This window comes from Solea solea, chromosome 3 (genome assembly GCF_958295425.1).
Source record: "Solea solea chromosome 3, fSolSol10.1, whole genome shotgun sequence".
Classification (NCBI taxonomy): domain Eukaryota; kingdom Metazoa; phylum Chordata; class Actinopteri; order Pleuronectiformes; family Soleidae; genus Solea; species Solea solea.
In genome coordinates, this window is record NC_081136.1 from 24,651,915 (window position 1) to 24,667,716 (window position 15,802).

General features: G+C 41.6%; 1 protein-coding gene across 3 annotated transcripts in view; it reads right to left on the reverse strand.

The window, feature by feature from the left end:
- Window positions 1-14,002, reverse strand: part of LOC131456408 (protein bicaudal D homolog 1-like) — a 30,243-nt gene extending 16,241 nt beyond the window's left edge. The window contains exons 1-5 of one of the 3 annotated variants that reach the window (XM_058624713.1): window positions 13,281-14,001; window positions 2,424-2,636; window positions 2,020-2,172; window positions 1,598-1,902; window positions 508-670 (exon numbers count right to left, since the gene is read on the reverse strand). In XM_058624713.1, coding sequence (XP_058480696.1) covers window positions 508-670; window positions 1,598-1,902; window positions 2,020-2,172; window positions 2,424-2,636; window positions 13,281-13,502 — 1,056 coding nt within the window. In that variant the 5' untranslated portion in view covers window positions 13,503-14,001. Of the gene's footprint in view, window positions 1-507; window positions 671-1,597; window positions 1,903-2,019; window positions 2,173-2,423; window positions 2,637-13,265 lie in introns of all 3 variants that reach the window. The other 2 variants (XM_058624712.1, XM_058624711.1) reach the window with 2 other exon arrangements.
- Window positions 14,003-15,802: the final 1,800 nt, after the last annotated feature.

The following is a 15,802-nucleotide window of genomic DNA, read 5'->3' on the forward strand; positions in this document are numbered from 1 at the left end:
CAGCAGCAGCAGCAGCAGCAATGGAAACCCATCCACTGTGGAGTGGTCGATAGTGTAGTGTGTCAGAAGAGGTATAAATAAATTCTTCTGCAGCCCAGCCCCACGGAGAGGCCGCAGAGGAGCAGGGGTTACAGCTGCAAGGCGCTTATACACCAATACGTGTATCTATGTATGTAATATACTCTACATTTCTGGGGCGACCTGAGCAAGGTTTGATTCACTGGTTAACTAGTAAGGAAAGTTCGAGGGAAAGCCCTGAGATTTCGGAACGATGTGAGGAAAGATGAACAGAAAACGAGACAAAGGGAACGCGAGAGGCAGAGTGCTTTACACAGTGGGAAAACTGTATGACAGCATGGTTTCACACTAAATTATTCAAAAGCATTGTTGTTTTTTTTTACAGAGGAGACAGCTGCTATTTATGAACCAGTGCAGCCGACATTGGTATTTCTTTCATTCTGCAACGTAAGCTTCCGTTATGCACGGGTGGTCAGGGAACAGACTCACGGTCAATAAGTGCTGCCTGAGCTTCTGGATTTCCGTCAGGTTCATTTCACTGAAGAGGTCTGACGTCGTCACTCCCTCCGCCTTCCGCCCCGGGCCTCGGCACTCTCCGTTCGGCCTGGCCGCAGGTCCTGCTCCCGTCCCACTCTGGAGGTGGCCATTACACCTGGCACATCGGATAAGAACATGTCTTTCACTTTGTTTTCCACACACCAATCATAAAAGAGATTCATTTATAACCAGCAGAGAACAACTGAGCAGATGCAGTTGCTTAGGTGACGAGCCAAATGGACCAGTCCCTCTGTGATTGGTCAAAGTCTCAAAGCCATCGCGGGCCAGATTTAGGCTAGAGGACAGTTGCTATTGGACATTAGTTGTCTTTCAGATCACCTAATTCACATTATCCAAAAAATAATTATTACATTATTGCTCAATAATGCCAAAAAGTGTCCCCTACCACAGCTTTAACACAACATTCCAGTAACCTAAACCTACACACATAATCCAAAGTTACTGCTCCTCCAGAACATAATTGGTAAATCAGATTAAATAAATTTTTTAATTGAAGCCAGAAGGGTTTGATGTCCAATACTGATATTATATTACAGCCTTGAGCATCTACTGATAAAGTTATCAGTTCGATACGTCTCATTTTACAAAATTCAATTCATCTGTTGTGCGCTTTTTTTTCTGCTTTTATCTTAAAAGAGGTCCACATGGCTCACATGCACACTGCAGCACGGCCTCACTCATATCCAATGATCACATCCAATCCAAGTTTATTTGTAAAGCACTTTAAAAAAAAAAACAACCCCAGTGGACCAAAGTGCTGTACAGAAAAATAAATAAAAGACAGAATTCAAAAAAGACATAAAAGATCACACAAGGCAATAAATAAAAGTACAGAAAAACAGAAACATTAAAAGACATAAGACATGGGTAACAATAACAGCCACACAATAAAAAAAACGAAGAAGCATCCCTACGTTTTTCTTTTTTCTGTTATCAATTCCAGTGATTTTGACCAATATTGGACAGATAAATATCATATTGGTTAATTCAAAACATAGGTTTATCTCTGCGCAGTACACACCTTGTTGGCTCCTCTGTGGTTGGAGAGAGCAGAGTAGTCGGGGTGGCGGTGCCACTGGGCGGGGCTGAGGTGAACGTCAGGTGGGCGCTGCCAGTGAACGCCACGTCACACATGCTGAGGTGGTGGACCAGCTCCCGGCGCAGGTGGTTCTTCTGCTCGCGCTCACTCTTTAGAGACTCCAGCGCCTCCTCCAGCTGCGTGTCCGAGATGTCCTTCAGACGCAGCGCATCCTGCAGCTGGCTGTTCAGGAGCTCGGTCTCCTCCTCCAGGACTTTGATCTCATGCTTCAGGCCTTCATACTCCACCTGAACGAGGGACAGAATGTGGATATACCGGTTAAATGTATAACGTGTCTGACACGTTACGATGCCGTGACTGGACCACTTAATAATCCCGATTTCTCTTCTGTTGTTCCTCTGTACCTGGTTCTGCCTGAGCGTTGACACCAGTTTCTGCAGAGAGATGTTCTCCTCCTCCAGCTCGGTGTAGTCCTGGAGCAACCGAGCCTCTCGGAGCTTGTACTCCCTGATCTCCTCTCTCATGCGGCTGCGCTGCAGCTCCAACATCTCGTTACTCTGCAGAGACAAAAACAGAGAGCTGAAGCTGCCTCCGACCGACTTAAAATGACTTGAATCAGCGTAAAAGTGATTTATAGTAACGAGTAATGTGTTGGTGCATTAAAAACCATGTGGTCAGATACAATGTGAATATATTTCATCCACTTCCTGTTTGTTTTCATGAAATAACAGACTCTGAGTTTGGAGAACATGGACCTTTTTTTTATACGAAATAACTTCGATGGACAGCGTGAGCTGTTGTGCTGTACCTCTCTGAGCTCCTGCAGCAGGCTGCTCAGATGCTCGTTGTCAGCCTGAGCATTGGAGGCAATGGCTCGACTTTGCTTCAACTCCGACTGCAGCTCCATGAGGCGGCCCATGTAGAAGGCCTCCTTGGTGGCGGACTCCTGCAGCAGCGTCTCCTCGTTGGTCTCCCCATCCTCGGCCACCTTGCGCTGGATGGAGTAAGCATGACCAAAGGCCTGAAACAGGGCGGGAGATGAGATGGTGAGCTCTCTTGACATAATAATAATGATTTAATATAACTATTATAACATGTAGTTGTTGTTTACAGGACATAAAGATTTTCTTTCAAATTCTTCTTACAAATCTGTGCACAAAAAAAAATATTATTGTGGCAGTTTCTTTAAAATAATTCTCACTCTTAGCACAGATTAGTATGGAAGCCACATGGGAAAAAAAAAGAATGCATAACCAAGTCGTAATTATGGGATACTAATTCATTATTATTATAAGATACTAAGTCATTATCATTATAAGATACTAAGTCATTATTATTATAAGATAGTAAGTCATTATTATTATAAGATACTAATTCATCATTTTGAGATAATATCCCATACTTACGAGATGCTATTTCATAATAAAGAGATACTATCTCAAACATATGACTTGGAATCGAATAAGGGACTTCGCATCACACAATTATGATTTAGCATCACACAATTATGACTTAGCATCGCACAATTATGACGATGCTAATTAGCATCGCACAATTATGACTTAGCATTGCACAATTATGACTTAACATCACACAATTATGACTTAGCATCGCACAATTATGACTTAGCATTGCACAATTATGACTTAACATCACACAATTATGACTTAGCATCGCACAATTATGACTTAGCATTGCACAATTATGACTTAGCATCGCACAATTATGACGATGCTAATTAGCATCGCACAATTATGACGTTGCTAATTAGCATCGCACAATTATGACTTAGCATCGCACAATTATGACTTATCATTGCACAATTATGACTTAGCATCGCACAAATATGACTAAGCATCTTGTTATTATGACTTAGCATCTCATAAATATGACTTAATATCACATTATTATGACTTAATATCACATTGTTATTACTTTTATATATTATTATATTATGATCCATCCCTCCATCCACAGTGGCATTTAAAAATTTGTGAGGCAAGAAAATTATAAACTCCACTAATACCATAAGTGGGAAGAGTTGTGATTTGAGAGTGTTTAAAAATGTGGAGATGAGACTCAACAATCAGCTTTAACACACAACCTTAAATGAAGAGGGGAATTACTCCACATTTATCTTTGAGAGAAAAGCTGGAAGTGACGTCTGGAAGGATTAAACTGGCCACATGTTGATTTGCCATTTTGCCTCCACTCTCTCACCGAGACCAGTGTCCTATTTGCGCCGCTGCCAACTGTGACTTCATCCTGTCCCAGACTGAGAGACGAGGACGAGGCCAAAACACAAAACGAGGAGATGAGGACAGAGGAACAGGTGCCCGAGAGGCAGAACAGTGTCCTACTGTTCCACTGTGACTCAACACACACAGGACAGGACTGAACAACACAGCTTAAAAAATAATGAATCTAATCAAGAACAGCCACAGAACACTTCTTTTTTTTTTTATCCCGCCAGAAAACCTTTATCTGGCTCTGCTTCACCTCCCCCTTTTCACTCCATCCATCTTCCTCTTTTCTCTCAGTCTATCTCAATCCCTTGTGTCATCAGTCAGCTGCGCCGTCAGCATACTAATGCAGTCAGAATGAACATTTTCCCACGGAATTGGCTCTGGTTTACTGATTGTGTGGGAGGACGTCAGAGAGGGTTTGAGGTGCAGCAGCTAAAGACAGCGAGGAGTTAAAAACAGCATTTGGAGCAAAGGTGGCAGTCGACAATGGCCCTTGACCTCCTCTTCCTTTAAACACAGCGTGAGGCCCCCAGGTCATTTGAATTTCACACCCCTGATTTAGAGAATTCACCAGTGTCCTGCTTAGGCCGTAAAAATTAAATAAAAAAACAATAAATAAATCTAGGGATGTACATTACAGCATTTTTATATTTTGTTCATGTGCAAGGGCTTTTTTATTTTTGCTTTCCATACACATTTCAGTATTGCACGTTCAATTCTTGAAACACACCCCACAGATTCCAGGGGAAAAAACATAATAATACTGTAGTAATAACAGTCTACAGGAACATCTTACTGACTAGAAAAAGTTCCCGGAACTAAAATCTAAAAGAAAAATTGCGACTGTTTAAAATGTGGCTTTACATAACTTATCAAATGCTTTCTGGTGGCGTTTTTATATTTCTACAGGGGAATTTCAAATAAACACAGTGTCACATGACGATGGCAAAAGAAAAGGTACGGTTAGAAGTAACTGTGACTGATAATGCGATTGTTTTAACACTGCGAGGTGTAGCTTAGCCAGCGTGTGGGATTAAACCATCTAAATTCCAAAATGTAGAATTGTTAAAACAACAACAAAGTAAACGTATAATTGGACAGACTGACAGTGCAGTTTGCATCTGTTCTGATATTTCTCAACTGATCCAGAGACATCATGTGCTAAATGTCATTAAAAGGCACCTGACTGTGTCAGCATATGTGTGTGTGTGTGTGTGTGTCTGTTGTATAATTGAATCAAACTGACCTTGATTCAAAATACTGGCAGACCGTAATGTGTTTACTCACCTAGCAAAGGACACAAGGTCAGTGTTTGCTTAAAATTGAAAAAAAAAAATTTAATAAAAATAAAAGCTAGCATTTAAAAAAAAAAAACAACAACAACTAACTGAAACTGAATTGTTAATTAACTAAAATTGTAGAGAAAATTAATTTCATACATAATCCTTTTGGGTTCATATGTAGTGTATTTATTGTTTTCTCTCCCAGCAATTTTGAAAGGCTGTATTTTCATTTATACATAATAATGGGAGCACCAGACAAGGAGGTGGTGAGAGGGTGCGACACGTGACATTTCAACAGGTGCACAATATGAGCAATAGATTGCCTGTCATTTACCTGTCCAAAGAAATCATTTCTGTTGTGTGCACCGAAGTATAAATCAGGCCCACAACTTGACAACTGCCAAAAAAAAAGTACTGGGGTTTTACAGTGTTGTTTTATCTGCCGTGAAGCTGCTACATTTGAAATAAAGCCTCACGAACACCACGTCCAGTTTGGACTTTCCAGTGAGACTTTCCCCCCGAAGGAAGCACTACAAGAAATAATGATCTTCATTTGTGGGGCATGATTTTTCTTTCCATCCAATTTTCCCTCGCCACAGTAGCCGTTATCTGTGTCAACAGCTCTGAGACGCATGGATCAATATGAACCCTGCAAGCGAGGGAGAACTGTGTCCTCTTTAATCTTTGACCAAGAGACAAAGACAGAGAGCAGCAGAGAAGGTAGGGAGAGCCAAAGAGAGCAGAAGACGGAGACATTTGGATGCACATCATCTATGTTCTCTTTATCAGTAAATGCAACCGTGTTACTCAGTATAGACATTTTGGGTAGTAGTTTCCTTAGTTTGTGGGGCCGACGGTGGCTCAGTGGTAGAGCGAGTCGTCTTTCAAATGGAAGGGTGTGGGTTTGATTCCCAGGTCCACTATCCTACATGCCAATGTGACCTTGCGCAAGACACTTAACCCCACATTGTTCTCGACAGCTGTGCCGGCAGCGTGTGAATGGGTGAGAGAGACGTGTGATAGAAATGGCATCTATGTGCAGCACTTATGAACGTGTGAGTGAATGAGTGAATGGGTGAATGGCAAAAATTGTAGTGTAAAGCAGCTTTAAGACTAGAAAAGTGTGATATACAGTAAATACCGACCATTTCCACCCTGCACCCAGCCACCATAACCAGAAGAAGATGGAAGTGTATATTAAACAAAGACAGTGACTTATTTATTTACAATTTAACTTGTTTTCAGTGTTGTATCTTTTGTTATTTGCAGAAAATCATTTCCGTCGCTTGTGTTCTCCTTTGTTTTTTGTTTTTTTAATCTCATTTCAATGTGTTCTTCACTGATACTTTGGTTGTTTTATACGCGTGTTTTATCTGCTGCTGAAACCACAAAGCGGCTTGTCTTTTTTTTTCCTCAACTAAACTCCTATTCTGTTCTACAGAGCTCCAGTAGCTCATGTCACACAATCCCTCCATGCAACCCTCACAAACAAAACGACACCGCTTTGACAGGAAGCGACGCTCTTCAAATCCATATACATGTCTAACTGGCTGCACTGTACTCGGCAATATGTGCTGGATTCATTACAAGTGACGATGGTGGACAAACAGTCAGGAAAAAGCAATCACAAAAAGACTCTGAGAGATGGATCACTGCCATAAAACATTCTCAAATTAAGCATACAAATAAAAATCAAAGCCAATGTTTGTACTGTATATTGATCACTCTTGAAGTAACACCATTATCGCCAACGTTAAAATACAGTGGTGTAAATAAGATAATTATCGCAACGCTCTCTCATCTATATAAGGTAGAACAGTATTTCTAAATTTTCTGAAGTACCACCAGAGGAAGCCCGCTTACCACTTGGTGGTACACGTACCACAGTTTGAGAACCACAGTTTTAGGTGAAATAATGCCTTTCTCCGAAGGAAGACGGACTTTAACTCATTATAAATGTATGTATCCATCACAGGCCTGCAATATTCAGCGACAAAGATAGAAATTAGGCTTGTTATAAACCCTAATTATTCCTTCAAAAACAAAAACAACCAAATCCCTGTGACATCATCTGATGGAGGCGGAGTTCAGATGCCACACCTCCATCCAATCACTCCCTGCTTAAAAAAAAACAACCCCTACACTTTCATTCTGCAAACACTGAAATTGGAGCTCTGTGTTCAGAAATAACCTCATACTCGTATTAATAATTGATAATGGCCTCGCCTCTATGTTCATGCACACACACACACACACAGATACTGTATAAACATGCATATTTTAGCATCCAGCCTGCTCTTAAGTGCTTCTTTGAACGTGTCACAGTCATAACTAACAGAGAGCAGATGGATGGAGACCAGAGTTCAATATATCTTGTATTATATCAAAAAAAACCAAACATCCACAGAACACAACAGTAACAAATGCAGTCACAAAAGTGACCATGGAGTCAAATCACTCACAGCTTTTAATCAAATCAGTGTTTCACCTTGACTCATAATTACTTCACAGCGACTTGTTTTTTTTGCTGCCATCATGGATTTTTTTTTTTCCTCCAGTATCAGCACAGAAACAGGATCCATGAGCTCAGGTGGCTTTATCATAGCTGGGCGGTGAGAGAGGGAGGCAGAGCGCTGACGTGAAGCCAGTGTCTGATAACAACGTGGAGGGAGGCGTCACTTTGGCTGTGTGACATCACGGAGGAGGAGCAGGAGGAGCAGGAGGAGCGTCCATGGGGATCACTCGCTCCTGTTCTGTTTTTAGCCTTGGCAGCATTACTGATGCACTTACAGTTTGTCTGTCATCTGGCCACACCCACAAACTCTCATTATTACTGTTCATGGACACACACTCTATTTTAACAATGTGTCAAGTGCAGTTACAGAACTTGACAAAATCACATTTGCTAATTTGGCTTTTACTTAGTTTCTTAAAGGTCCGGTGTGCAACATTTAGGACCATTTGCTGACAGAAATTGAATATACTGTTCTTCCAATAAGTTTGTTTGTATAAGTGCACAATCACTTTCTAATTAAATTTACTTGGTTTTAACACAACAATAGAATAATGCCTTTTATAACGCTCCGGTAGCTGACGTCAGACTACCAAAGTAACACCCCATGGCAGGATACTACGCTGTTCACCTCTATAGACTATAGACTATAGACAACACATAAATCAGGCAGGATGTCACACAACTTGTCTCTTCGCCAACTGTTTTCGTCAAAACAGTCGGAGACGGGCTCACAGCGAGCAGAACAAGACGGACATAACAACGGGAATCCATCAAGTAACGGGAATTTTGTGGTTTAACCCGTAGTGGCACAAATCGTTGCTGCAGGTGCACCCTTGGTAAATTGCTGTGGAAATAATACACAACTCCTTATATGGGCATGGGTGCGTGTATAGGTCACATCTGCAGTCTTCTTATGTGTCGTTGAGTCAAAGTTATGATTGATTTTAAATTGCAAAAAAAAACGGGAGCGATAATTGAGTAGAATTTACAAAATACACCATTTTTGTTCATAAAAAAATTAGCCAAGCAAACTTTGAACAATGACATATTTCCAAATGTCCCAAATTCAATCCTTTTTGCATAGGTGTGTTTACATTATTGGTCAGATTGTCTATAGGTTGTGCTGGGGAAAAAAGTATATAAGACACGTTATACTGCACTATACTATACTACTTCTAGCCTCTGTATATACGTTTTTAACAGACTTAATGGAAAAAAGCAACCTAAATGCTCTGTGGTCTAAGGGTTAATACTATACTCAGTCTAACTCAGTCAATCTCCGTGGATTTAAAGTGAACTCTGACAGGTTGTACCCGTTCATTTTTACCGTACCTATCGGCTGCAAACATGGCAGTTCATAGGGACCGATGTCATGTGATATCCGGAGCTCTACATATGAAGTAGTGAAGTAGAAGAAATAAACAGCAGAAAGTGTGGAGAGAATTTTGAAAGAGTGTTGTTTCCATTCTTACTAGTACTCAAATGCCACCGTTGTTCACTGCATGCACTTGGGGAAGTGAGGAATGAGGAGGGCGTCCTCTCTTTTGTCATTCATTCTTACACGATGACCATTAAATGATCGCCTTGTGACCTTCAAATGTTCAAAGAGTCACTAAAATCCTGTTTCTTCATCACTCTGACACTCGGTTTTAACTTCAGCAGCTCGTCTCGACCACGTCTGCACACCTAAGTGCATTGAGTGTGATTGGCTGACTAGTGTGTCACTGTCACAGGTCTCTGAATCCATAGCTTCATGCATTTTTAACGAGGTGAACATATTGGTAATGGTGTCGCTAATGAAGTTCTGTGTTCTACTCGTTTCCATGCCGTGAATTCATCCCCTCCAACTTCACATCACATGCAGTCGTAGGCTCTGAGAAGAGTACATTTAAGAAGCGACGCAGCTCGAAGCCAAACGCCGTATATGAAAGGGATGTGGTAACAGGAAAGTGAGATTTCCACTTTGATTTATAGCATCAATCGATATTTTCTTAATGATCTCAACTGGTACTTTCAGGTCTTCTTTAATAAAACATGATGTCAATTTCGAAGTTAGAGGAATATATCCTATGTCGCACAGCACATATGGGTGGAACAATATGTGTATGGGTGTATTAAACTATTATGGTACCATCCAAAATACAAAGTTTCATGACAGGAGTTTGTTTTTTACAACTAGACGACTACGTCCAGTTTTATATACACACACAAGTATCTTTTAAAAAAAACTCTGATTTTGGAATTCATCTACTGGGCCACATGTTAATGTTGGCTGGCCAGTTTTGGCCCACGGACCACCAGTTGCTGACCACTACATACTCAAATTCAAGCCCAGCCTTTGTCCAAACCAAGCTCAACCCGTATCATAAAATAAAGCCGAGTAAGTTAGTGTGATACAGTTCAATTGATAAAGTGAAAAGACAAGAGACATAAGAGTCTTCCATTACAGTATAAGTACAATAATATGTTATCTCTGTTTCCTGTGGCTCAGAACCACAATGAAAATAAATCATGTCACTTTTTTTGATGGATTTCAGCACTGAATATACATTCTGGTACACCGTGTTTTAATTCATCACATAAATTCAATCAGTCATGAAAATCTGGATGAGAATATATTTGATTTAGTTAGAGGCTGAATTAAAAAATACACTGTTGCCAGACAGTTATTCATTCTGCCGCCATCACTGACAATGAATCGGGTGAAAGCAACAAACTGGGTAATATTGATCAAGATTAACACTGATACGTTTTAAAAGCCTTTTGGTTTTACAAACAAACCGGACATTTGTGCCAAAGCAAATGGACCTAATGCTTCAAATCAAATGGCATATTCTATTCTCTTAGTTAATCATAGGGGTGTTGTGAGGAAAACAGGCAATTAACCAATCAGAGCGGCGTCTCCCTTTCTTTTTAAAAGCAACACTTTGCAGCAGGAGGGATCCCCCTGTACAGCTCCACCACTGGGCTCTAAAGAGCTACCGCTGCAGCTCACTGCTAATTAGCTCCACGTGAGTCTATGGCATTGATTGGCACAGAGAGCTTCATCTTTCATTTGTGCCGGATGTTAGTTCAGCTCAGGTGTGCGCCACCATGGGGAGCTGCAATGACGATACAGTGTAAGGTGGGTCAAGTGCAGCGACACTATAATAGTACTTTTGTCTCTTGACACAGCCACAAATCATTTTAAATGATTCTTTAGCTTTAATCGGGCTTTTCCGATGCACTGTAATGTAATGAGAGAAGGGAGAGCAACAGCTTTTTGAAACTGTGATGTTTCAAATGGCTGCGATCGCTAAAGCATAAGACAAATGCCACTAGAAACTAATGATACGTTCATTTAGAATTCTATTATTTCTTGCACATCAACAAAACCATTCTCCCCGGACAGCAGGTCTTGTGTGGGGGGGGGGGGGGGGGGGGGGATCAATATTCATTCCAATAAGGTGAAATGAGAAGCACTGAGTTAGTGATGCAGAAATGGAGATGGGCGGGTTCAGCCTGTGGGACTGAGATTTTTTAAAAATGAAGAGGAATGATCAGGATTTTTGCTGCGTACCTTTAAATCTTTCCTCACGTTAAAGTTTGTTTTTTTTACTTTATGTTGCATACCAAGGCATAAGCGAACCTGCTTCGGGACCCATGACCAACGGGGGCATTTCACTATCTTATATTTTTTATTATTATCATCATTATTATTATTATTATTATTGGCTACATAATATCAGTATACCACTTAATATTGGGCCATTTTTAATACTACATGAACATCAACACCTCCCATTTAATGCTACATTCACACTGGACGCGAGAACACATTTTTTGTGTGGCGAGTTTACATACAATGGATGGATGGATGTCTTGGTTTTAAATACAGTAAACAGTGCATGCTCTGGCTAAAGAACACTCATATAGTGCACTATAAAGTCTTGAGGTCTTGCTTTCAGTCATCAGTCAGCGTCTCTTCAAGGTAAATTAATTCCATGATTACATTTCAGTGTAATGCAAATGTAGTGATCTAAGATACAAATAGACCTAATGTGCCTCCTTCAGGCTGTGTTTACAGCCTTGAGGGAATCTGGCTCATGAAAGGAAGACAACCTACGGGGCAGTTCAGAGAGAGAGAGGGAGAGAGAGAGCTCCTATTGGCTGCCCGGCTGCCCTGTCGTTGGTCAGTGTTGTAAACAGAGGATGAGCAGAAGTTTAGTTCGAGCCAAAGTCATGTTCTCATGGGATCATTGATCACATGATAGTCTGGCTGATCATCAAGATATCCATTGCTGAATATACTCGAAAACCGTTCCCAGTACTGCGGCTGCCGGACACTTCAAAGATACACACACTGACCTTCATCATACTGCACAGCTCATCTTCTGAGTCGGATTCCACTCTGAATTACAGTGAACAAACAAGTGAAATGGAGTCTCTCTACAGTACATTACTATACATGTGAGAAAGTGCTGCCCTCTGATGCAGATTGATCAGAACAACATCACTCGCTGAGATTTATTACCAGACTCAAATGGAGTAAATCACCCCCAGAGGCCAGAGGTTTGCAAAAGTTTTAAAGGGTACCAATGTAACCAATGTGTACCATGCCAATATTTCACACTCTGCTGTTGGTGTACCAAGCACAGCAGTCCAGCACCTAAGGGGTGGAGTTACACACAGTGCAGTTCATTGATTGGTTGACAGACAGTCGCCAGTTCTGGGCAGCAATAAGAATAAAAAATATTGTTTTGCCGCTTAATATCAAAAAAGAAAAACAAAAAAGAGGGTTGCCATATTCGTCTTCTTTGTTATAAATAAATAAATATAAAAATATAAATATAAATATAAATAAATCAGCAGTGACATCAGCAGATACAGTACCGACTGGCATCTTAGTCACCAGAATGGACCGTGTCAAACACTTTTGTATTATCTAAGTCACCTCCAGTACGTCTTACTCATTTTCATGAGACATGGGGATTACTATAAACTATACAGCAGGTTTTTTCCACATACAAACACAATTATACCCTGACTGGTCACTTCTTTTGCTCTTATGTGTACCTATTAAAGTGGCTTCTGCTCACAACATGACATGGTATTTTCACCCAGAGAACTTTTGGATATTTCGCGTGAAAATCCCCCAGTAGATCATCAGTTTCTGAAATACTTACACCCAACAACCATGACACGTTCAGAGTGAGTTAAAAGTGCCTTTCCTCTTCATGATGATGATGATGCTTGCTTTGAAATTCAGCAACTCACCATGTCACCATGTCTATTGTATATATATTGATCCTGTACTTTATCGTTTGTCTATTTGCTTGTTTTCAGTTATAATGGCTTTATGTTCCATTTTCATAAGCCGGGCCTTTCTTTTGTTATCACTCCAGCAGTTGTGGTTGGGCTGACTACAAGGAGCCAGTGAGTCAACTTACACCATCATGAGCTTGTATCAAGGTATAATCAGTTATTAGACGTATTTGAGTAACAATAGTCCAAATGTAACAGAGGGCTGTTGTAGTATCTAACGGTTCACCCAGGGCTTCAGCAATGACGTGACTTTAACGAGTTATAACAAACAATGCGTTACTTTTTCGAGTAACGAGCCATACCCCTGCTGATCCCACCTCCTGCAGCTGCTCCAGCTCCAGCCTCAGCGCCTCCTGCTCGGCCTCCAGCTCCGAGTACTGCTGCTTCAGCCTCTGGTTCTCCTCCAGAACTACCAGCCCGCACTCCGCCGCCCGGATCTTCTCGCGGTTGGCCTCCGCCAGCTCCCGGGTCAGGCGCTCCACCTCGACCCGGCACTCCTCCACCGTGTCGCCGCCGCATCCCGCTCCACCGGCGGCCATCGCCCCTGCGCTCCCTCCCTCTGCTGCTGCTGCTGCTGCCCTCTCCTCCCTGCGTCGGATGAGCAGAGAGCCCCGCAGGAGGAGGGAGAAAGCAGGCAGACAACAAACCCCCACCACCGCCTCGCCTGTCAGGTTCACACTGCTGCTCCAAATCTCATGCAGAAGGAAAACAAAGGACAATAAACATCCGTGAAGATCCACAGAGCGTTGTCATCATCTGCTGCCATGTGATGCTCTGAATGATGCAGCATCCCTTGTCCCTCCCTCTGCTCTGTTTTTCTGCTTATTCACCGGCATCAGGGCGCCATCTCTGCCTGCAGCCGTGAAGCAAGGCACCTTCCCCGCTCCCTGTCATCCTGCAGTAGCAGCAGCAGCAACAGCAGCAGCAACAACAACAGCACACCTCATACAGTCAAACACAGGGGATCCAGAGCAGTACGCGCCCTCTGCAAATCACACTGGCCACTTTTACGCACAGTTTTCTTTTCCACTGAGTACCAGCCTTCCTTCATGTCATGTACCTCATGTTTCAAAGGCTGATATATTATATTGTTAAAATCCACAACAAGCCACACCTTTAAATTCCAGGAGCAGCAGCAGCAGCATCTCGGGTCTATACAGTCACTATCTATACACTATGTTGCTCTTTTTTCTACCTGAGCAAATACACTGTACATTGTAAGGTATATTTGGCTGCACATTCACAATCACTATTACTGTGTGTGTATGTTCACAGTAAACAATGCCCTGGATACATATACGTTACCCTCATTTAATTAATTACTGTAAATTGCAGTGTACTTATGCCATATATTACTGTGTTCTAACAGGGTTTTTTTTGTTTCATTTATGCCATATTATTGTGAATTAACCATATTTCCCCATGTAAATACTATTCTCTATACTCACACTTCAAGGAGTTTTCTTTCACATTAAAACCAAAAACACATTGTGAGTTATCACAGTTAATGATGTGTGACAATGTCAATTATTTACACAGTTTTAAGTGGCTCAAGGGCTAAAAGCTAAACAAAGGGTAATTCAATGAAAGTCAGTAATGTCAAAATCAAAGATAGGTTTCCAGGTGAAGATAACTACCATTGGTCAGTGCCTGTTCCGACACCAAATTAGTAATAATACAACAGCTGTAGCCAGGTCTCTAAAACAAAGGAGCTAAAGGAGGAGCCTTCTGACAGGCCCTAAAAACCCTAAACAGATGAGACCACTGGTAGAACCTGTGTTGCTAGGCAACAAATGATGCTTCTGAGACTGAAGGTAAGATTAGCTCTCCCACTTACTATTGGGCTCCACATTTACTCTACAGTAAATCAATCCCATCTAGGTAGTGTATAAGCCAGGCAGGATTATCATCATTGGTGTTACTTTATGTACTGTTTTTTGCTGCATCATGGTTTTCAGTCTTCAGTGTTCATGCACGTACAAAATCCAGCCAGACTATTTTTATCTGTCTGGACTAAACTGTTTCATTAAAATGTGTAAATTGCCTGTGATTGATTGGGGCTGGCGCTGCACACAGTGCAACGTCAAGCATTATTGTCCAGTAGGGGGCAGCATACACAGGAGATGAGTGTGGTTTACCTCACATTAGGTTCAATGGTCAGTCAGTCAGTCATCATCTACCGCTTTATCCTCCACCAGAGGGTCGCGGGGGGTGCTGTGCCAATCTCAGCTACATCGGGCGATAGGCGGGGTACACCCTGGACAGTTCGCCAGTCCATCGCAGGGCCACACACAGAGACAGACAAACAACCATTCACTCTCACACTCACTCCTATGGTCAATTTGGATTGTCCAATTTACCTATCCCCACATTGCATGTTTTTGGACTGTGGGAGGAAGCCGGAGAACCCGGAGAGAACCCACGCACACACGGGGAGAACATGCAAACTCCATGCAGAAAGGCCCTTGTTCCAACCGGGGCTCGAACCCGGGTCTTCTCGCTGCAAGGCGAGAGTGCTAACCACTACACCACCGTGTGGCCCAGGTTCAATGGTAAGCCTTCAAAATAAAAAATAGACTGTGATAGTAGGTAATAGGTTATGCCATAAAATATATTAATATTAATTCGTTGGTCACGGGATGGTTTTCAAGAATAAGGAAATTAAATGACATGTCTGTAAATTGAATAAACTTTCTTATTTTTTAATGACTATTAAAAGTGTTAGTTTGTGTGCTCTAGTGTGCTTATAACAGACCAAATGTGTTAGATTAATTATTTTCTTTTGCTAAGTCAGTTTAAAATAAAAGAAGTATGTGTCCAGTGTTTCTTTGACATGTAA